Here is a 21949-nt window from a genome sequence, read left to right as displayed (position 1 = left end):
TTGGCCAAAAATTTCATTCAGCTTTTTCGTGAAAAAGCGAATAAACTTTTTGGCCAACCCAGTACTAACATTCCCAGCTACAATGTTTCTTTCTCTTGGGATTCCCGGCCATACCACCAACCACCATCAACACTGTTGGAATTTTACTCCCTCAGTTGCCTTCTGTCTCCCTGAAGACTCTCCTCTTATGATACTATGTTAAGCTTATTTTGCATGGGTTACATTTTAGTCCTCTTGAGATTTGAGAAGACATTTTTCTTTGTGGAGACTGGACAATGAACCCTAGTTCCATGAATAAAGAATATCTCAATAGAATTAGCCGACTCACACTATCCATTTTGTACCACACCTAGTCGCCCCGTTGCCAGAAGGTAATGTCCTTGTGGGAGCGTACTTTCCTGACCTTGTGCAGGAGGAGATCCGCTGTCCTCAGCTCCCGGACCCCGTGTGCTCCACACTCAGTTACTATTAGGATCACACCATTTGGGGTGAAGAATAAAGTTCATTTCATTCTCACAACTGAGGATTTTGTAGCCCTGGGTAAAGTCTGCTGAAGAAATGCCAAATTAAATGTAAACGGGCTGATTGGAAATTATTTTGGGTCTGCACTGGGAAAACACCTGTGTTTTCTCCAAGGGCTAACTCGAGGTGTGTTTGTCCTTATTTTGTTTGCATTATTTTCTTGTGAGGCCACTTCCAGACGGGTTGACATCCATCTTAACCAGCCTCCTTTTTCTCCTGTGGTTTTGCACTATTTAGGTGAAGGAAATCACCCGCGACATTAAGCAGTTAGATCATGCCAAACGCCACCTGACCACCTCGATCACAACGCTGAACCACCTGCACATGCTGGCGGGTGGCGTGGATTCCCTCGAGTAAGCACGTAGGTGGTCTGTCCCGGGTCCACGGGAAATGAATGAGTCACAGAGGAAACTGCATTGTAGGTTTATTTACTTCTCAGCCAGGAGAGTCTCCCCACTCTGCCTCACTTCCTACAAATCGGTCTCAGGTGTTGAGACACCGCTTTTGTTTTGTGCCCTCAGGTGCTCAACTTCTGACAAACACCTGAGACTTTGAGGTGACTAAAGGGGACTTGGAACACTTGTGGAGAATGACTGCAAGAACACGGGTCATTTCCTTGTGGTAGATCTGTACCTTGGGGCTTGACAGGAGACATAGGGCTGTGTAGTCCCACACCCCAACCTCTGCCTCGGCAAGTTTTCCTACTGGTCTTAGGCTGAGTTTCACTGGCATTGAAGGTGCCTAATGGAAACAGATCATTGACTGATCATTCAGCCCACTTTACTTTTTTTCAACCTAGTTGTTCAAAGACCGAAGCTTCCTATTTGGCTTGCAAAGCATCTGTAGGGAATGGTATGTGAGAACATGAGTAGCAGTATTAAAAGGAGGAGCTGGTTACTGACCACAAGGAAACAGCCCCAAAAGGCCTCCTTTACCAAGATTCTGACCTTGTTTGCTGCTGTGGTCTCTCCCAGGCTAAGAATTCCCCTAGTCCCAACCTCAGCATAATCTCATGGGTGGGCAGAGAAAGAGCACCTTCCTGGGAATACAGACACAGTATCCAAAGTCTGGGTGAGTAGGGTGCAGGCTCTTCCTGGTCTCTCCCTGATGTCACATGCTTCGGCGATCCCTGGACTGTTCTCCTAGTGACTGGAACAGCAGTGTCCTCGTCCCTTCCTCCTGGTGCTGCGTGCTTTCTACCAAACCAGCAGACCAGGCGGCAGCAGCCACATAACTCCTCAGCTTGAACTTGATCCAGTCTCTCTAAGTGCTTCATAAGGGAAGTCATAAATTATACGTTTAATTAAAAAACCCAACCCTAATGAAAACTTTAGATCTGATAGTTTGTTCCTTCCTTGCTGTAACTGTTGATTTTATCAGCATCCTTTTATTTAAGCTTCATTAACCTTAGCAGTAGGGAAACTAAACATACCTAAACATTCACAGAGTTGCTTAATCTTGGCTTAAAATCTACAGATTTGAGTTAATGTGTAAGTGCATATAAATGCTCTTTATTGTATCCTGGGAAGATGTGTTTGGTTTGCTCAAATGCCATAACCGTCAAGTAATAACATCCTTGCCCCTGTTCTCTGTCAAAAGCCAGCTCTTCTGTTAATACCCAAATCCTAAATCCATAGTTTTCCCAGATTCCCCTCCCCCAACCCAGTGAGACTTCATCGCTCACAGTCTTGTACCTCCCAGAGCACACAACTTGGACTTCTGTTTAGAGCTGCATTCATCCTACTTGGTACTACTTAAATGTCCTTGTCACTCTCCCTGTCTTACTCATGTCCCTTTATGGATTTGAACTTGGTGCTATTTTTTTCCTCCCCCAGTGCATAGGACTATATATATTCAGTGCTCAGGAATGCTTATTATTGTAAGTTGAGTTGCTGTCTACTTTAGAGCCCAGACTAGGTTGGTCTATATCTGTATCTTGTGTCCTTAGTGTTTTTCTAGAACCCTCAACTTCCTGTTTCGTTGCAGAGCCATGACCAGGCGAAGGCAGTATGGAGAAGTTGCTAATCTTCTTCAGGGCGTAATGAATGTTCTGGAGCACTTCCACAAATATATGGGCATTCCACAGATCCGGCAGCTTTCTGAAAGGTAAAATCTCATTGGAGAAAATGATCTTCCCTTTTAAGAAAAGATGGTGCTAGGAGGTACTTAAGTGCTCAGCTCAGAAAGTTCAATGTGGAATCTCACTGTGGGAGGAGACTCAGAGGTCACCTGACCTGCCTCTCTCTGATGTAGATGTTCCCTCTATGTCTACCCTACCAGCTCCTAACCATGTCATCTAAAGCTCCCTGTATCAGGTAGTTGCTGGCCTGTCTCACGGGAGTGGCTGCTGATATCTCTCAGCTGCCCAGGGCTCCGTTTGTTAGGGAAACCCTTCTTGTTGTTTCCTTGTGAAAAATCAACACAATCCAGGACTCAGTGGCTGACGACAACAGTTGTTTCGCTCATGCAGTCTAGCCTGGCCCAGCAAGGACAGCTCATCTCTGCTCCATGCAGCATCAGCCAGGGTGGCTCCAGGAGGGGCTGGAGGATCCACTGATTTACTCTCACGAGGGCAGATTGGTGCTTGCCGTCGGCTGGGACCTCAGCTGGATGGTCCTCCCAGCTGCTTGGGCTTCCCCCAGGTGAGGTGGTGCTGGGGCCCAGGAATGAGCACCCCCAAGATGCTCTAAGAACCAGGTCTTAGAAGTCACATAAGGTCACTTCTGTGGTCACCTGGCCTTCAGAATTCAAGAGGAAGGAACATGGCCGCCCCCATCCCCAATGGGAGGAGTGTCACAGTCACACTGGTATACAGAGCACGTGCGAGGAGAGACTGCTCTGGCAGTTTTTGCAAATACAGCCTGCCCTTGAACTTCAGGTGTAACAAAATGATGACTTAACCTCTTTAGATTTGTTCTTTCCTTCCTATTCTGTTGAGTTTTGACCCCAGATTTAGAGCCAATAGAAAGAAAGGCAGATGCTTAAAGAGAGAGTGGGGAATTTAATGCCTTGTCTGTTAAAAGTAGCAGCAGGAAAGATACTAATATGGAGACAGTCACAATTGATGGATCCTAACCCTTTTTTGGCTACAAAGACGAAACAGAGAGGCCTGTACTCAGCAGGAACCATCCTTTTCAACTCTGCCTTCTGATAAGACCTAATGGCTACAGGCCTCTTTTTTTTCTAAGTGTCTTTATTTTTAATTATATAAGTAGTACACACATACATTTTCTTTATTTTAAAAAAAAAGTCAATATACAGATGAAACTTAAGTCCTCTTTAGTGATACCTGACATCCCACTGCTGCCCATAGAGATAGTTACTATTATTATCAGTTTAATTCTCATCCTCTAGATTTTTTTCTGTGCATTTAAATAAATCTTTAGTTTTAGATTGTGGGTTTATTTTGCTTTGTTTTGTTTTAAATAAATGATCTCATACCATATGCTTCATTCTGAACCTTTCTTTTTGTTTTTAACTTAAGAGTGTATTTTAGAGGTTTTACCACATCAGTGTATACAAACCTAACTCATTCTCTTGATTTGATGCATAGAGTTCTGTAGTATAACATACCACAGATTATTTAACCATTTTCATATCACTAGACCATTTGTTTCTGATTTGAAAAATACACTTGTTCTTGCACATCTGCAATTTTTCTACGATAAATTCTGGGTAATAGGTCACATGCCTTTAAAATTTTAATAACTGCTGTTCCTTTGCCCTCCAAAGTGGCTTAATTTATTTATAGGACCATCTGAACAGTGTGAGTACCCATTTCCCCATATCTTCAACAACACTTGATTTGGTTAATTTTCCTTTTCATTTATCTGATAGATAAAAAATGGTACCTAATTCTTTCATTTTCATTTTTCTGGCAACTAGTGAGATTAGTTTGCTTTTCGTTTGACTATTAGTTATTTGCATTTCCTCTGTGAGATGCCAGTGTGTATCCTTTGCCCGTTTGTCTATTGAGTTACTTGTGTGCTGTGGTTAGTCGTGTCTGACTCTTTGTGACCCCATGGACTATTGCCTGCCAGGCTCCTCTGTCCATGGGGTTCTCCAGGCAACAATACTGGAATGTGTTGCCATGCCCTCCTTCAGGGGATCTTCCCAGCCCAGGGATCCAACCCAGGTCTCCCGCATTGCAGGCAGAATCTTTACTGTCTAAGCCACCTTATCCCTTCCTTATTAATCTGTAGGAATTCTCTGTGTGTTCTGGATACTAATCCTTTGTCAGATCTGGCAGATTTTTTTTTTTTTAATATTTATTTATTTTATTTGGCTGCGTCTGGTCTTAGTTGCATCATACAGGATCTTTTCTTGCAGTGCTCAGGCTTCAGTAAGTTGCCCCTCGGCATGTGAGATCTTAGTTCCCCAACCGGGGATCAAACCTGCATCTCCTGCATTGCTAGGCAGATTCTTAACCACTGGACCATCAGGGAAGTCCCAGATCTTGCCTGCAGAAACCATCTAGGTGTGTCACCTGTTTTCAATCCAGATCCTTGTCCTTTCAGTCTCTTCAATAGTAATTGGTTTATTCAAGATACCTACTTCTTTATCTCTTTAAAAATTGTATTGAAATAATACATTGCATTAAAATTTACCATTTTAATTATTTTTCACTGTACAATTTTGTAGCATTAAGTATACATTCAGGCTTCCCCAGTGGCTCAGTGGTAAAGAATCTATCTGCAACGCAGGAGACGCATGTTCGATCCTTGGGTCGGGAAGATTCTCTGGAGGAGGGCATGGCAACCCATCCAGTATTCTTGCCTGGAGAATCCCATGGACAGAGGAGCTTGGCGGGCTACAGTCCGTAGGGTCACAAAGAATTGGACATGACTGAAGTAATTGAGCATGCAAGCACACATTCACATTGTCAGACAACCATTCCTTAAAGTTTTTGATTACCCCAGATAGAAGCTCTGTATGCATTAAATAATAGCACTCATTACCTCTTCTTCCCCACCTCTGGTCACCTCTGGTTACCTCTGGTCAATTTTCTGTCTGTGAATTTGCCTCTTCTGGGTACCTCATGTAGGTGGACTCAAACAATTTGTGTCCAGCTTATTTCAGTTAGCATGTATTCAGATTCATCTGTGTTGTATCATTTATCAGAATTTTGTTCCTTTTTAAGGCTGAGTACTTCATTGTACTTAGAGACTACATTTTGTTTGTCCATTCATCTGTTGTTGGATGGCTGAGTTGCTTTCACCTCATGGCTGTTGTAGGATAGACAAAGGCAGTCTATCATCTGGCGTTCATTGTTGCCTGGAAAAAACCTGAAGGCCATCTCACTGCTACTCCTTCATAAGATAATCTTTTTTTTTTTTTTTTTTCATTTTTATTTTCTTCTGGAAGCATTTGAGATTTGGCGATGGGAGAGTTAGGAATTTTACTAGGACATAGATCTCCTTTCATTCCTGTTGCTTTGTACTTAATGGTATGGTTAATCTGAAGACTCTTGAGTTCCTTAAATTCTGAGACAGTGTTCTCTTTTATTTCTCTTTGTGCTCTGTCCTCTATGTTTTCTCTTTGTGGAATCCCTTGTACATGAGTATTGGAACTTCTGGATCTGCTGGTGTGTAATTTATTTGGCTGTTCCAGGTCTTAGTTGTGGCATGAGAATCTTTTAATTGGGACCCGTGGGATCTTTAGCTGTGGCATGTGAGCTCTTAGATGCGGCATGTGGGATCTAGTTTCCTGACCAGGGATTGAAACCAGGCCCTCCTTTTATTGTTTTTTAATGCTTTCTATCTTTTTGTCCTGTTAAGCTGAATTCCTCAACTCAACTTTCCTTTTTAAATTTGTTCTTCAATGGTGCCCATTCTGTTATTTGGCCTAGCTGTTGAGTTTTTATTTCAACAATCCAACTTTAATCTTCAGGGTATCTAGTTAATTATTTTTTCATGGGCATAGTATCATCTTAAACCTCTCAGGGAGCATAAATTATACAGGTTTTAAAGTTCTGAGTTGCCTGCTCTGTTTCTCTGTGCTCTGAGGTCTTCAGTTCATTGAGTATAATGACTTTCTTGGTGTTCACATGTTTGGTGATGTCTAGCAGAATGCTCGTTTTTGGCTGTGAGAGTCTCTGTCAGCCTGATCAGAGATGCTATCTTACTGCCCCCTGCTCACGAGGGGGTAGGCGGGATATGCCACTGGGCTACATGTGCTGCAGACAGTGCTGCTCAGGTGAGGTGGGGCTGGAGCTGGGGGAGCCACTGGGGAGACTGTGCTGGTGGCTGATCTTCTGGGCCCATGAGTTGCTGATCTCCCTGTGTGTTGTCAGCCCAGTGGACTCTGCTGGGTTTCTCAGACCCACGGCCACTCCTGACCTGGTTGCTCAAGGACGGGGTGAGACCTGGCGCTGGCTTAGTTGTTTCTCTTGCAGGAGCCCAGCATTCCCCTGGTGGGTGCCGGGAGCCACCCTCCTGCTCCTGGTGTCCACTCCCCTCATGTCTTTCATCTTTTTAAAAATTTATTTGACTGTACTGGGTCTTCATTGCAGCTCATGGGCTTTCTCTAGCTGTGACGAGTGCGGGCTACTCTAGTTGTAGCGTGTAGGTTTCTCATTGTAGTGGCTTCCCTTATTGTGGAGCATAGACTCTAGGCATTTGGGCTCAGTAGTTGCAGCTCCCGGGCTTCAGCAAGCCGCAGGCTTAGTCACCACTGGGCATGTGGGATCTTCTTGGACCAAGGATCAAACTGGTGTCCCCTGCATTGCAGGGCTGATGCTTAACCACTGGACCACCAGGGAAGCCCATGTCCTTCATATTTGAGAAGCCATTTTGGCAGAGGTTTCCTTCTTTAGTCCTGTCCTACCAGAGTTTCTAGTCTGCCTCTCCTTTTCTTGCCCAATTCTGGATTCTTATTAAACTCTTTTCATTATTTCAGAGGATCTGGGGCAGGAAGGGGAGGGGTTATACCTCGTGCTCAGGGTGCCATCTTAGAATGGAAATGCCAAGGAACTGTTAAGGAGTGTCGGAACAGAGCTTGGCAAAATACTTGGGAAATCACCACCCTTCCCTTTCTCCTTCCTAATCCCATCACACTCAGAACTGGCTGATTGCCCTGTCAACGTGGGGATGCGAAGTAGCCAAGAGAGCAGACAAACGGGACCTATGAGCTGCAGGAAAGATGGAAGCTCAGATGGAGAAGGCAGAGTTGCTCTGTTGGGTGGTGGGGGTGGGGGGTGGGTGGGGGAGACAGCATCACTGCCTCTCACCCTCCTGATAATCCAGATTTGATCTCTTTTCCCATTCACTATTCTTCTCTTTGTTTATCTAATAGATACTGACCACACACTTTCTAGATCCCAGGCCCTGTGCTGGGGTCCTGAGGGCACGAAGTGAAAAACACATACTCTTTGCCTTCAAAGAGCTTGCCATTATTGTGAGAGAAACACTGATAGAGATGGATATAACAGAACTAGTCCATGCTGTTTGGGGACAGCAGGGTCTCAGAAGAGGGACTGAGAGACTCATTCTTCAGGGGCTGAGGGTAGGGGTCAAGAAGTATTAAATTTTAATCTGACCTTAAAAGAATGGGTAAGATCTGGGGACTTCCCTGACAGTCGAGTGGCTAAGACACCATGCTTTCATTGCAGGAAGTGTGGGTTTGATCCCTGGTTAAGGAACTAAGATCCCACATGGCATAGGGTGTGGCCAAAACAAAAGGTAGGACCTTACTACCAAGACAAGAAGAGAGAGGGGGGAAAGAAGAGAGTGGAGAGTGAAAGTCTGTCTCAGTAGGCAGAGTCAGATCATAGATGCCTTGCTAAAGAATCTGCTCTACATTCGTTTTGTGGACAATGAAAGATTTTAAGCAGGAAGAGACATGGTCTTATTTGTATTTTGTAAAGGTCTTGTCAGTTATAGTTATAAGAGACTGCAGGTTGGGGCTGTGTTCTGGATTAGAAAAAGATAAAGATCATTCCATGACAGCGACCATGTAGTCAAGGAGGTTGCATGGTTGCATGGGATGGGCACTGCTGATGGCAGGAACGTGGTAGAACTGAATTTTATTTATATTATAAGAAAGCATATAGGGAAAAACAAGAGAATGCACTCTTTGAGGATTTCTTGCCTTTTAAATTTTTTTTTTCCCAAAGAAGTTATTTTATAAATTGCAGAAACTTTATGATCACTGCTGTAATGCCACTCCCCTTAAAAGATAACTTTCTATCAGTATAGTTCGGTGCTCCAGCTATTCATTATCATGTAGGATTGCTGTAAACACAGGAGGATTTACTTTTCTTTTTGTTCATTTCACAACTTCTATTTGCAAAAAAAAAAAAAGGTGTTGATTAATAGAGAATAAGTGCTATTAAGTAACACTAAAATTAACGGAAGGGAATGAATCGCTTGTTTCCAGTGCCTGGACTACAGTTCTTTTTCAGGAGGTACTAAAAGTTTGAGGAAAGTCCAGACTTCTTATTTTTAGCATCATTTCTGGTGAATTTCCCTCCCTTATGTTTACATAGTGATGGTAGAACCATCTGGAAGTGATAGAAATAGCTTGTTTGTTTGGGGAGAGGGGGGAAGGCGGGAGCCTCACACCCTGTGCACTACTTCAGTGCCTCTAACTTCAGAGCTTGCTGTCTGTAGACTGCGGAAGTCACAGGAAAGCCTGTGTTCTGACATCTTTGCCTGCACATTTGAAATATGAAGTTCATGGACGTCAATTTGAACACAGCTGTTTCTTCCAACTACCCTTCTGGAAAATGCTTAAACGTTAATGTAGCGTTGAAGGAAAGTTTTTTTTTTTCCTTTAATGTCATCTTTACATTTCAAATCCTCCTGGCTTAAGAATATCTGAGAAAGCCAATGTGTCTAGTAATCAGTCAGTATTTCCTGAGGAAAAATGGAAGGTTCAGGCGTTCTCTTGAAACCCATGAAACCTTCTAACCGAAACATATTTTAAGAGCTATTTCTAACCTCTTCTGCTTGAGAGGTACTTGGCAGATTGAGGGAATCACTTGGCATAGTGGTCAAAGAAATTAAAGTGGAGGATGAAAAGGCCTAGCTAGTCAACTAACTACATATACTTCAATAAAAATTTTTACATAAAGAAAGAAAAAGGAAGAAAGAAAGAAAAGGCCCAGCTGGCTCTATGACTATGATCAGATTCTTTCTGAAAGGATATTAAGTTTCAAAAGCACACGTTTTGAAAGTGTAAGGATTGTACTTGATGATATCAAAGCGTCCCACTGAGTCACTCTAAGATTCTGGGTTGAGATTCTGTCTCCTTGGAACTGGAGTTTCTGACTAATCAGACTGACTAATCATTCTGTCCGGTACAGACACTCTTATTTTGGGAGGTGAGTTTATTGCAAATTACTGAGGGTACTTTCTCTGGGACAGTCATGCACCGGGTGTTGGAAGCATCAGGGTTATTTTGTCCATAAATGTCTAAATGGTTTTCGTACTTCGTGGTTCCTCTGCTGCCATCCCTCTGGTGAAGTCTGATAGCACATTTAGTCAAGGGTGCTTTTTTTAAAAACTATTTATTTATGTATGACTTCATGAGGTCTTAGTTGTGCTCGAGCTTTCTTCTCTCCACTCGTGGTGCATAAAGCTCAGTAGCTGAGTCGCATTGGCTTAGTCGCCCCTTAACCACTGGACCACCAGGGAAGTCCCATGGGAAGGGCGCCTTTGAACAACCCTTGGTCACAAGGTGTGGAGGATGCCAGGAGGCAGCTGGTTGACCATCGTTTCCGGCATAGCACAGGGGATCTCTCATTTGCTAAGAGTGGTCAGCACTGAGTTGTTACCACCTAACCAGGTCAAGCTTATTTGGATCTGGGAGAAATTGTCATTTCCCCTGTTCTCTATTAGTTGTAGGTTGACTTTCATAAGGATGACTAGGAAGTCTTGGTAGCTGAACTTATGTGTGTACTCTGCTAACAGAGTCTACTGCTCTATCTCTTCACAGTAAGAGCTTATTTTTTTTTATGGTTGGAAGAGGAAGGAGTTTGAAGGAATGAGGTCAAAGATGTGGGTTTTTTTCAGTGTGTTTGATGTATTTGTAGGATCTTGCTCAGGCAACTTATTGTAAAGACCACTATTTACATCTTATCCTGCAAGTGCATGAATCAGGGTTTGGGTTTCTAGATACCATCATTACTGTCACTAAGGGGAATGATTTCTCTTTCATCTGAGTCACTGTTAGACACTTCAGAAACTACACTTGGAAACGTGCAAAAGCTGATTATTCTGCTCCAGTGTTCATTAAACATCTGGCTTGCAGTCACCTGTAAGGATGGATGCAGTTGCCAGCTAGAGCTGTAAGATGGGTGTTGTGGAGTAATCAGATAACAACAATACTGAGAGGCATCTAGTCCAGGCCTCCACCCCCACCCTCTTATTTCACAACCATTCTTAGTTGTGGCCCACATGAGGGAAATGGCTTAATTAGGAGTATACCTAGCTCACTAGTTGCACAGCTAAGTCTAGACTGTCTCAAGAAGTAACCTTGGAAATGGACTGTAGAAGAACGCAAGGGGGTCTGCAAATCACAGGCTGATACTTTTGCCCTTATGGGCTCTGGTTGTCTTTGCAGGCACCCCAATTTCTGTTTTTTAAATATTTTATTGAAGTACAGTGTAGTTGACTTACACTGTTGTGTTAACTTCTGCTGTACTGCAAAGTGACTCAGTTATACACATATATACATTCTTCTTTATGTTCTTTTCCATTATGGTTTACCCCAGGAGACTGGATGATGTTCCCTGTGCTATTCAGTAGGACCTTGCTGTTTATCCATTCTAAGCATAACAGTTTGCACCTATTGCTCCCAGACTCTCAGTCCATCCCTCCCCTTCCTCCCTCCGCTTTGGCAACCACAAGTCTGTTCTCTGTGAGTCTGTTTCTGTTCCGCAGATAATTTCATTTGTGTCACATTTTGGATTCCACATATAAGAAATAACATGTGGTATTTGTCTTTCTCTTTCTGACTTACTTCACTTAGTATGATAATCTCTAGGTCCATCCATATTGCCTTAGGCACCCCAATTTCAAATCTGGTTAAAAATGTGGGGCTAGGGGATGGTGGAATAGGAAGGGTGACAGAGGCAGAGCTGGGACCATCACATCACCGAGACACTCAGGAGCCCTGAGAATAAGACTGTGACTTTTCAACCGGGATGGAACTTCCCCTCCAGGAGTGAGTGTGGCTTAGGGGGGAACCTGTGCTCTCCGTGGCTGCCAAGAGGAGAGAGAAAGAGCAGAGGGGCCTGCAAGCTCTGTCTTGTGACCTGGCACCAGGGGAGTCGGTCTGTCTGGCCCATTATGTGGAGTCATAAGACCTCAGAGGTAATGGTTTTACAAAAGCGTCTTCTCTCTTGTCAGAGCTCATACTCAAGGAATGTTTCCTGTGGTACGCTGGGCAAGCGTAGATGAATGACATTTTAATGTCATTAGATTCTAACGTGTGGGCTACTTGGGTGACAACCTTATCTCTATCATTTCTCATCCCTTCAGAAAGTAACTAAAAGAGGCTGCAAACCCACCTATAAGAGTAGTTTTAAGTTTTGAAGATAGTGGAAAAACCCTGGAAAGTATTTGGAATAAGGCATAATTATAACTATGCCACAGAAAAACCAGACCATTTTGGGTCCTGACTATCCCCTCATTTAAAAAAAAAAAAATCTCTGTAGGTTGCCAGGCACAGCCTAGTAGCCAAAGAAATTGTGGTTTTGAGCTGTTCACTATTTCTAGAAACTTCATAAAGTTAATTCCAGAGTAACAGGGTGGAGACCAAAAAAGGAAGAACATTATTTTATGGTGCTTTTAGTGAAGATAAAAGATTTGCCTCAGGCTCAGGGCAAGTCCAGCTGTGAGGATGGTGGGTAGGAGGGACTCAACTCCCTGGGATGGGGGAGGGCGAGCTACTGGCAGGCAGCTGACCCAGAGCTCCTCTCCCATCCTGGCTGCTTCTCCTTTCCCTTCTTTCCTCTCAGCCAAGCATATTTCTTGAGCCCTCATTTCCATGAAAACCACCCAGTTCAGTTCCAGCCTACCCTTTCAAACTCATTTCCCGTGTGACTCAGTCTTCATCCTCACCATCTCCCGAGCGAACTTAAGTCTTCATTCAGTGACCTTCACACTCAAATAGCAGTTCATTTTATCATTTGATCTTTTTACTTTAGAAAACAGTATTTTGGTTCACTTGTTAAAACTTAGAATCTTGATGTTGGTTTCCAGGTTGAAAAAAACAGCAATCCTGAAGCAGTTCAAAACCAGCCTCCCATCCTGTTCTCCAAAGAACGGCAGAGTAATTACACCAGTAACTCGAAGTGGATTTATATTTGACTTGGGCATTAGTATATAGCATCTTCCTGCGGTGTAACTACCCCAGTGACATTTTGCAAAGACTGACGTATACTATCTCATACCGTATACTACTAGCTGAGCGGTGGCCTAGGAGAGCTTTGGGATATAGAAAGAATCTGTGTGTGCATGCATGCTCAGCTCAGTTGTGTCCAACTCTGCGACCCTGTGGACTGTAACCCCTCAGTCTCCTCTGTCCATGGAATTTTCCAGGCAAGAATACTGGAGTGGGTTGCCATTCCCGTCTCCAGGGGAACTTCCTGACCCAGGGATTGAACCTGTGACTCCTGTGTCTCTGGCATTGCAGGCAAATTCTTTGCCACTGAGCCATTGGGGAAGCTGATGTAGTCATAAACCTGCTGCTAACTAGTGTGTGACCTATCGTATCTAGCCACCACTCCTGCTTCCTGGATGATCCCTGAAGACTTCAGCAGTCATAACCTCTATGGGTCCATGCACAGATATTTATGGACATTTGAAAATTATGCCAAGCAATGATATGTTCTCTTTTCCCTACAGAGTGAAGGCGGCCCAGACTGAGTTAGGACAGCAAATCCTGGCCGATTTTGAAGAAGCTTTTCCTTCCCAGGGCACCAAGGTATTGTTTTGCATTTTCCCTTCAATCTTTGGATTTTCTTACCATATTCTGGCCTGATTCACACTCACCGTAACTACGATTCACTTACTATTTCAAATGTGGTTGCTGGCAGCCATAAAGTCTGTGTGCTAAAGATTCAGGGTAATGGACCATCCTTGATTTTAAATATCCCGAAGCAACATCAGTCGGCTCCTCATCTGTGTCCTCACAGCATCCATAGTGAGGATTTGTTTTGATTTCATTTAACGTGTGTCAAACCCAATATGTTGTCTGCCTGGGGAATTACCTTTTTTCTCTTGGTTACTTTGTTTGTTTGTTTAATTTTTTTTTTCAAACCACAGTGTTTTTTTTAGGATTGTTATATAACTTTTTGGTTTCAATTTGGTGAAGAGACAACGGAGAGGAACGTGCCTAGGTTTAAAGTAACTCTCGGAGTGACAGTTAGGAGACTCACTTGTTTTGTTTTGTTTTTTTTTTAATTTTTTTAATTTTTTTTTAAATTTTTTTAATTTTTTTTTATTTTTTTTATTTTTTTTTATTAGTTGGAGGCTAATTACTTCACAACATTTCAGTGGGTTTTGTCATACATTGATATGAATCAGCCATAGATTTACATGTATTCCCTATCCCGATCCCCCCCCCCCACCTCCCTCTCCACCTGATTCCTCTGGGTCTTCCCAGTGCACCAGGCCCGAGCACTTGAGGAGACTCACTTGTAATGGTCAGAGTCCTGTTCTTGGGATGAATCCCTTCAGCTCTCACTGGTAGCCTGGCTGTTTGTGTTGTGTCTGCAAAGCCCACAGTAATTTCACTCGTGAGCTATTGGTTACACTTCTCATGTAACAAGCTTTGCCTCATTTGGCCATCATTGTGCCAGGGTAACTGCTTTTAGCTCCATCCTTCAAATTGTAGCAGACATAATCTTAATGCTTTGCATGTGTTGGGGAGAGAAGAACCCTCAGAAGCTTTTTTCTCCTCTATTATTTGAGCTATTTCAGGAGCAAGAACTGTGCGGCTCAGAAATGACCTGAAGCACACACTGGCAGGCAGCGCTTGGTGGATGGAGGTGGGGGATATATGTCTGTTTGCTGAGCCAAGGAATGTTTCCTGGATCCGCTCTATAATTCAATAACTGGAAATATCTTAAATCGTTGTTCTTTGTGCCTCATAAAAGAGACTTAGGAAGTAGGTGGGGGTCACTGCCCCAGCTTTGTTGATTACCTCCTATAGGAAACCTGCCTCTGGTTTTCATGTCTGCATATATTCTAGCTGTCTTCTAGAAATCAGATATTTTATTCATAAAGCATGTTCCTTGGTGGACTTCATCTTTCTTTTCCATTTGCTGTAACTGTGGGGAGTGGGTATCAGAAAACAGTCCCGTAAAAAGGGATAGTAAGAGATTCATAAGTTATAAGCACTGGGGTCTGCTTTACTCTACTCTGCTATTGACCCTGGTTTTAAGAAGTTTTAGAAAGATGCAGATGAAGCCCAGCTTTATCATTTAGGAAAATATAACATTGACCTACATTATAACTTTTTCTCAGACCCCACGAGGAAAATGAGGTGAAAATGGCTTTCTTTAACAACTTGTTTCCCTTTTCTCTGGCTAGATGACTTGATGTTTCTCTAAGAGTTTTCTTTTTTCCTTCTGAGTGATTATTGACCTCTCTTAAAGGCTTTGTGTTTCTAATACTGCTTCACAAATGTAAATCAAGGTTTTTTAAAAAAGGTATCCAAGGTTACTGTGAAGTCCTTTATAAATGAAAAAATCTGAACCCATGGGCCCGTAGATTTTGGCTTTCATGACTTCTCTGTCAGATCAAACATTTTCATCCAGAAGCCAGAGATGAGCAGTCAGAATTCTCAGGGGATGACAGAATAGCCACTCAGCATGGAGCATAGTCAGCATTTAACAGTTTAGTTAGTTCTTGGGCAGCCTAAGTGACACTTAAGAAACTCTTGAACTTCAGTTGAGATGGATAAATTAGAATTGATTTTTAAAAATCATAAAGATTTGGAAGACCCTTAATCATCACCTAGTTAAAATGCATTATTTTTTTTCCAATTATTTTTCAGATGAGTGTCAATAACTGTGCCAAAGTTATGCGGCTATTTAGCCAAGCCACGAGCCGATGCCAAGCGTTCTGTAGTCCACTCAGCCAGCCATGTTCATTCAGTGAGTTACTGAAGTTCGAGGAGACTGAGTTGCCTTCAGTGATAAAAAAGGCCTTCCCATCCTGATGTATCAATACAGCCCTTTGATAGTCTTCTGCTATTTTTTTTCAGGTCAGGGCGCCAATATCATATTATAATTTGGCTGCCTGTCTGCGTGGTTGACCATCAGTGGGGCAAGGATGGTGGATGGAACCTGGATTTAGGTTTTAAATGCCAGCATGCTGTTTGGCATAAATACAGCACTTTGAGAACAGGAATCCAAGGTTAGAATCAGAGGAAAGTGGCACGTGTGGCATCAGACTGGTGTCATTCTGACTTTTAGGGCCCTTCAGGAAGGTGACTTCAGTTCAGAAAGCAAAAGTTCCTACCATCATTGCTGGCCCTGTTTCCAGGATGTCTCATTGTTGATTCACGGAATAGCTTTTATATTGGCTACTACAGACTAACTTAATGGTTCTTTCATTGAGGAACAAGTAACTCAAATATCCATCCACAGCAGAAGAATGAGTGTCAAGGGAGTGGAAGTAATAACAATATCATGAGTAGAACAAGAAGCAGCAGCTGTCAGAGGCCATAAGATTTAAAGGTCGTTTCTGGCTTTTGAACTGGTGTGTGTGCTGTGTGTTTTACCAGAGGCCAGGAGGACCCAGCAACGTTCTACGAGATGCATGTCAGGTTGCTAATATCTTGGACCCCAGAATCAAACAGGAAATCATCAAAAAGTTTATTAAACAGCATCTGTCAGAGTACCTAGTACTTTTTCAAGAAAATCAAGATGTAAGTATTGACCAAATGAGCTCAGATGTCACATTTGATTTGTATTAAAAATTGATTGCTCTCAAGTCTATGATTTATATTTTATTAGTATTACTGTCTTAAAATGTTGGTTGTTAAACCCTGATTCCTAGGGGCTGACTGTACAGTCCAGTGATTCTTAACCATTTTGGGGTCCCTGATCCTTTGGAGAAATGGATCAAGAGCTAGAGATCTTCTCTGCAAAAATGCACCTATGCATAAAACCTTGCATACAGTTTCAGGAAATTTATAGACCCCTGAAGCCCAATCATAGACCCCGGGTTAAGAACCTCTGTATCAAGTAAAAAAAGTAACTTAGACTCTTTAAAATCATGAGAAATAGATTGGTTGTGTTTTTCTTACTTCTGTGTTTTTGCTTATTTCCTTCAACTGTCAATACTACTTCTCAGTGCTGGGGTAGATTTTATTCCCTGCTTCCCCCAGGTTGCCTGGCTGGACAAAATCGACCGTCGCTATGCCTGGATCAAACGCCAGCTCGTGGACTACGAGGAGAAATATGGCCGAATGTTCCCACGTGAATGGTACATGGCGGAGAGAATTGCTGTAGAATTTTGCCACATCACAAGGTAGTTACCAGCTCTCTACTGGTTTGGGTATTGATTGATATCAGTTGATTAAAGCCCAGCCCCCCAGTCTCTATGGGTTCCTATGGCTTTGGAACCACTTCCACCTGTTTTTAAAAATTAGTTTGAGAATCATGATTTTCAGGAGAATGTCTTCAACTTTGCTGGAGTCTCTTCAGAAGACTCCATTCCTGTTGAAAGTTAGATTTCGTTGGTATATATCTAAAACTGAGTCCCTGACTCCAGTTGTAGCTGTATTCCACCTTCTCCATCTTCAGAGTTCCAGCCCTAGAGGAGAGAGCGTTATGTGAAGAGGGGGTAAACACTTGATAGGGAAAAATGGAAAAGGGTACATGAGTGCCCTGGGCCAGCAGGCTGTAGCCAGAGCACTTGTTTGTATGTCTGTTCTGCCTAAAGAGTGATATACACACCACACAGCAGCACAGTCTGCTCGTATCTTTGTTCTAGGACTTCCCTATAGCCTTGCCCTACCTTGAACGGCCTGCCTTCTTAGCCATCCGAAAGCACGTCAGCCAGATTTCCCTACAGTGATTCATTGCCCCACGTTTTCCCGTATGTCTGTGTCACACATATCAGTGTGCAGCGAATGTACATCCATCATCGTTCGGCTTTTCTGACATGCTAGGTAAATGGTTCCAGAGGGACAGGGCTGTGTCTACTCCAGTGACATAGTACACCCTCAGGAAATAGTTGTTGAGCAGATTTCCCACCCCTATGCCAGTGTTTATAGTCTTTGGATCGTTAATCACTTTGGCATCTGAGTGTTCTGAGCCTTTTAGAGACCTTCTCCCATTCCTCCTTCTTCGGTTCCATGAGCTGTAGCCCAGGGCCAGATAGTCCCTTTAGATCAAAGAATTAAAGCCCAAGAAGTATAGATCAGTGTGTCCACGACAGAGCTAAAGCTGGAATCTACAAAGGCCTTCTGATGAGTGCACAGTTACATTAACCCCAGTTAATGTTTTAAGAAGTCCCATATGTATGCATAACTCAGCCACCTTAGAGTAATTCATGGTAATCATCTCTCTTAAAATTGGGGAGTACAGTCAAGCTGTATGCTTTAAGAGCACATCATAGGGGGCAGGGATTCATTAAGAGATATTGGCTGTTGATTTTGTTTGTTTGTTTTTAACTAGGCTTTATTTTTTAAGTTATTTATTTATGACTGTGCTGAGTCTTCATGGCTGTGCGCGGGCCTTCTCTATTTGGGGTGAGCAGGGCTACTCTCTACCTGTGGCACACTGGTTTCTCATTGCATTGACTCCTCTTGTTGCAGAGCCCAGGCTCTAGAATGCACATGTAGGCTTTATTTTTTAAAGCAGATTTATGTTCACAGCAAGATCGACAAGAAGATTCCCATATGCCCTCTGCCCTCCCCTGCATCCACAGAGGCCTCCGCCATCATCAACATCCCCAACCAGAGTATATACAGGTTACAGTTGCTGAACTTACCTTGACACCTCATTGCTACCCAGAGTCCCTAGTTTACATTAGGGTCACCCTTGGCGCTTTACATTCTGTGTGATGGTGGTTTTCAGAAACACACTTGCTGCTGGATTTAGATGACCTTATTGATTCAAGGTTGATTGTGGTTGTCACTTTCTAAGTCCTGATTAGCAAAGAAAGAGTGCATTGCTTGAGAGATCAATAACTAATTCACTTTGGCCCCTAGTTCAGTGTCTTGAAAAATGCATTTTCTGTGAAAAACGAAGTCCACAGGAGAGTGAGTGTACACAAAAGCCAACACACATGCTGTTGTGTCAGCTAATGGCAGTGCTGCTGCCAAGCTTTCATTGTTTGAATTTTGGCTAAAAGCCTGTAGGTACATAATTCTCAAATTAAGAGGCTCTTTGTTTGGTTTTTATTGTTTATTTGTGTGGGAAGATGATCTGTAGCTCAGTACTTACCGAGAACTCTCGTGCGACTGCTCCCTTACAACGTAGCATTCTGAGATAGGACACTTGAGTGGCCTGTAAGCATCACAGGCAGGAAACACCCAGATGGGTACCTGTCACTTTTTACAAGGGGATCAACTCCCATCTCTCTCATCTCTACCCAGGGGTCCTGCTTTCTGATTGAAAAGATGGTTATTGAGCTATCTGGAAGAGGGAGGGCTTTATGATTCAGTAATTAATGACCTGTAAAATTATATAGAATATATGCATTTTTATAAAATACTGAGTAAATGTTCATATATACTATTAACAAGTGAATGGAAATTTTAAAAATAATAAAAATTGTAGTAGCCGTGTAAGCAAATTGATATACATTATCTTTGATTTTATTTTTTTTGGACTGGTGGATAATTTCACCTTAAAATTCTTATTATTTATTTACTTAGGCTGCATGGCTTATGAGATCTTAGTTCCCCCACCAGGGATTGAACCCAGGCCCTTAGCAGCAAGATTGCAGAGTCTTCACTGCTGGACTGCAGGGAAAGTCCCTAAAATCCTTATTTAGAATATGTGTTTCTATTCCCTGAGCATTAAACTTAGTTGGTGATAGACTTCAGGTTTTGAAATGACTACGTACTTTGTTTTTTTTTAAGTATAAGCTAAAGGCACTTACTTTGTCCTGTCTTGAATGATCAGTTTGTTCGACAACATTCTTCTCTCTTTAATTTTAAGGACAGAACTTGCCAAGATCATGCGTACAAGAGCTAAGGAAATTGAAGTGAAATTGCTTCTCTTTGCTATTCAAAGAACGACTAACTTTGAGGGGTTTCTTGCAAAACGTTTTTCCGGGTGCACCCTGACAGATGGAACGCTGGTAAGACTGTCCTAAGGGATACCAGACTGGGGCATTGGTGGCCTGGGTGGGTGAGCTCGCTTTTGAAGTCTTTTACAGTTTGGTGTTTCCATTTATCAGCTCAAGTGCTTAATCCCCCATCCCAAGGATTTCGTTGAATTCTGGCAAATAGTCATACAGAACATTCTATATGGCTTTATCATTTGTCTATTATGCAGTACTTCATGTTTTTAGAATGTCTTGTCATCATTTTATCAAGGGATCGGCCCCATTTTAAGCCTAGTAATTCTGTGAGTCACAGAGTCCTCACTTACTCAGTCACAAATACCTTATTACTTTATCAACTCTTGAGTTTTGTTATAATGAAGATGTGTTTAGAGGAAGATGTAACTCCCAAAAAGGTGAACTGCAACCTTAAAAGCAGAAAACGTTGGAGATTTCTATAATGTCCATCACTGACCTTAAGTAAAATATGGTATATTCACGCTGTGGAATAGATAGAACAGTTTCAGAGTGGTTGAGTGAGGAATAGATGTAGATATGCTGTCATAGGAAGAAAACCTCTCACATATATAGGTGCAAAACATAAGCTATAGCCCAGTGGTGGTGATTTAGTCGCTAGGTCATGTCCAACTCTTTGCGACCCCATGAATTGGAGCTGCCAGGCTCCTCTGTCCATTGGTTTTCCAGGCAAGAATACTGGAGTGGGATGCCATTTCCTTCTCCAAGGGGTCTTCCCGAACCAGGGATCTCCTGCATTGCAGGCAGATTCTTTACCAACTGAGCCACAGAGCCCAGTACATATAGTAGAATTCCATTTGTGGAAGAAGCATGTTTATATATGTAAATAGGTAAGAAAAAGGTCTGGAAATGATAACAGTGGATGTCTACTTGTTTCTCAGGGCAGCCTGGCGTCTCTCCACTTTTACCCACTGCCAGGGTCATGCTCCCAGACTGCAGCCTTCTGTCTCCTGGGGGTACTATGCTCTGCGATGTTGTTCCCCATCACTAGGAACCCCTGAACCTTTCCCACCAATCCGTTCCTTTTTGGACTTCTGTCTTTGAAATTCTTTGGCATAATCAATTTACAAATGCCTCCTCCATTTGTTCAGCTGTTGCCTGCCTCTCCTATCTAGTTTGCAGAGTTTCAGATTACAAAAAATCCTGCTGAACCATGACCTTTTTTGTTTTTAAGTGGACTATTTTTAAAGGCTTTATTGAATTTGTTACAGTATTGTTTCTGTTTCATTTTTTGGTTTTTTGGCTGTGAGACATGTGGGATCTTAGTTCTCCAACTAGGAATCGAACCTGCATCCCCTGCATTTTCAGGTGAAGTCTTAACCGCCAGGGAAATCCTGAGCCGTGAGCTTTTATTCACCCTTCACCTCTCCAGTTGGTCAGCTGTCTTCCACACAGCCTTCTCAAAGTCACTTCTCTCTTTTAAAACAGTCTCTTCCCCTGAGACTGTTCTTTGTCCCAGTTATTGTGACCCAGCAACCGTTCTGCATTCCAGTTCCTGACCATGGCAGCTCCACAGCCTTCAAGGATCTTCCCTTAAAGATGAATTTCTAGAAAGGCAACAGAACTCCTCTGGCCTCTTCCACAAGGCAGGCCAGGTCCTGGAGAATTGGTTCACGGCTGCCCTGCTGTGGGGAGATGTGAAGGTTGTGCTTCTCACTCTCAGTGATGTTCACTCTGAACCTGGTCCAGCAAACATCTTGGTGTGCACAAGTGGGGCCACACCTTCACCAGTCGCCTGCAGACATCAGTGTCAGAGACCCTGATGGACTTAGTAGTGACTGTTGACAATGCTCCCAACAGACAGTGTTGGAAAGAGGCTGGCCTGGGCTGGGTCAGAAGTGCCACCTGGCCTAATGGCCAGTCTAGCTGCTGGACACCCCATCTGAAGACTGGCTGTTGCTTGTCTCCTACCCTCCTCCCTGTCTGGCCTTGATGCCAGGATATGCCTTTTGGGTAATCTTTTGTGGTCACCATTTTGTTTCAGGGTAGTGGAGCTACAGAATGAATCAAAGTATATCTTAATACTCTTTATCATATGCCAGATTTCATTGAAAGTTATCAAATTCTTTGGAAAATAATAGAGCAGATAAGAAGTCAGCCAAAGGGCCAGGTTAACCAGAGACCCTCCCAGGCTTGCTCCCTTGTACCCTTCACTG

At 42.9% G+C, this 21949-nt stretch overlaps 1 protein-coding gene across 1 annotated transcript in view; it reads left to right on the top strand.

The window, feature by feature from the left end:
* The window catches only part of VPS53 (VPS53 subunit of GARP complex), a 123129-nt gene that overhangs the window by 31116 nt on the left and 70064 nt on the right, over positions 1 to 21949 (top strand). Inside the window, exons 6-11 of the mRNA XM_043478615.1 lie at positions 760 to 875; positions 2509 to 2628; positions 13374 to 13452; positions 16261 to 16404; positions 16867 to 17009; positions 19652 to 19793. Of these exons, the coding sequence (XP_043334550.1) occupies positions 760 to 875; positions 2509 to 2628; positions 13374 to 13452; positions 16261 to 16404; positions 16867 to 17009; positions 19652 to 19793 (744 nt within the window). The remainder of the gene's footprint in view (positions 1 to 759; positions 876 to 2508; positions 2629 to 13373; positions 13453 to 16260; positions 16405 to 16866; positions 17010 to 19651; positions 19794 to 21949) is intronic.

The sequence above is a fragment of the Cervus canadensis genome, chromosome 1 (assembly GCF_019320065.1).
Source record: "Cervus canadensis isolate Bull #8, Minnesota chromosome 1, ASM1932006v1, whole genome shotgun sequence".
Lineage (NCBI taxonomy): Eukaryota > Metazoa > Chordata > Mammalia > Artiodactyla > Cervidae > Cervus > Cervus canadensis.
Note: the sequence above shows the minus strand (reverse complement) of the source record. Positions and strands in the feature narration are given on the sequence as shown.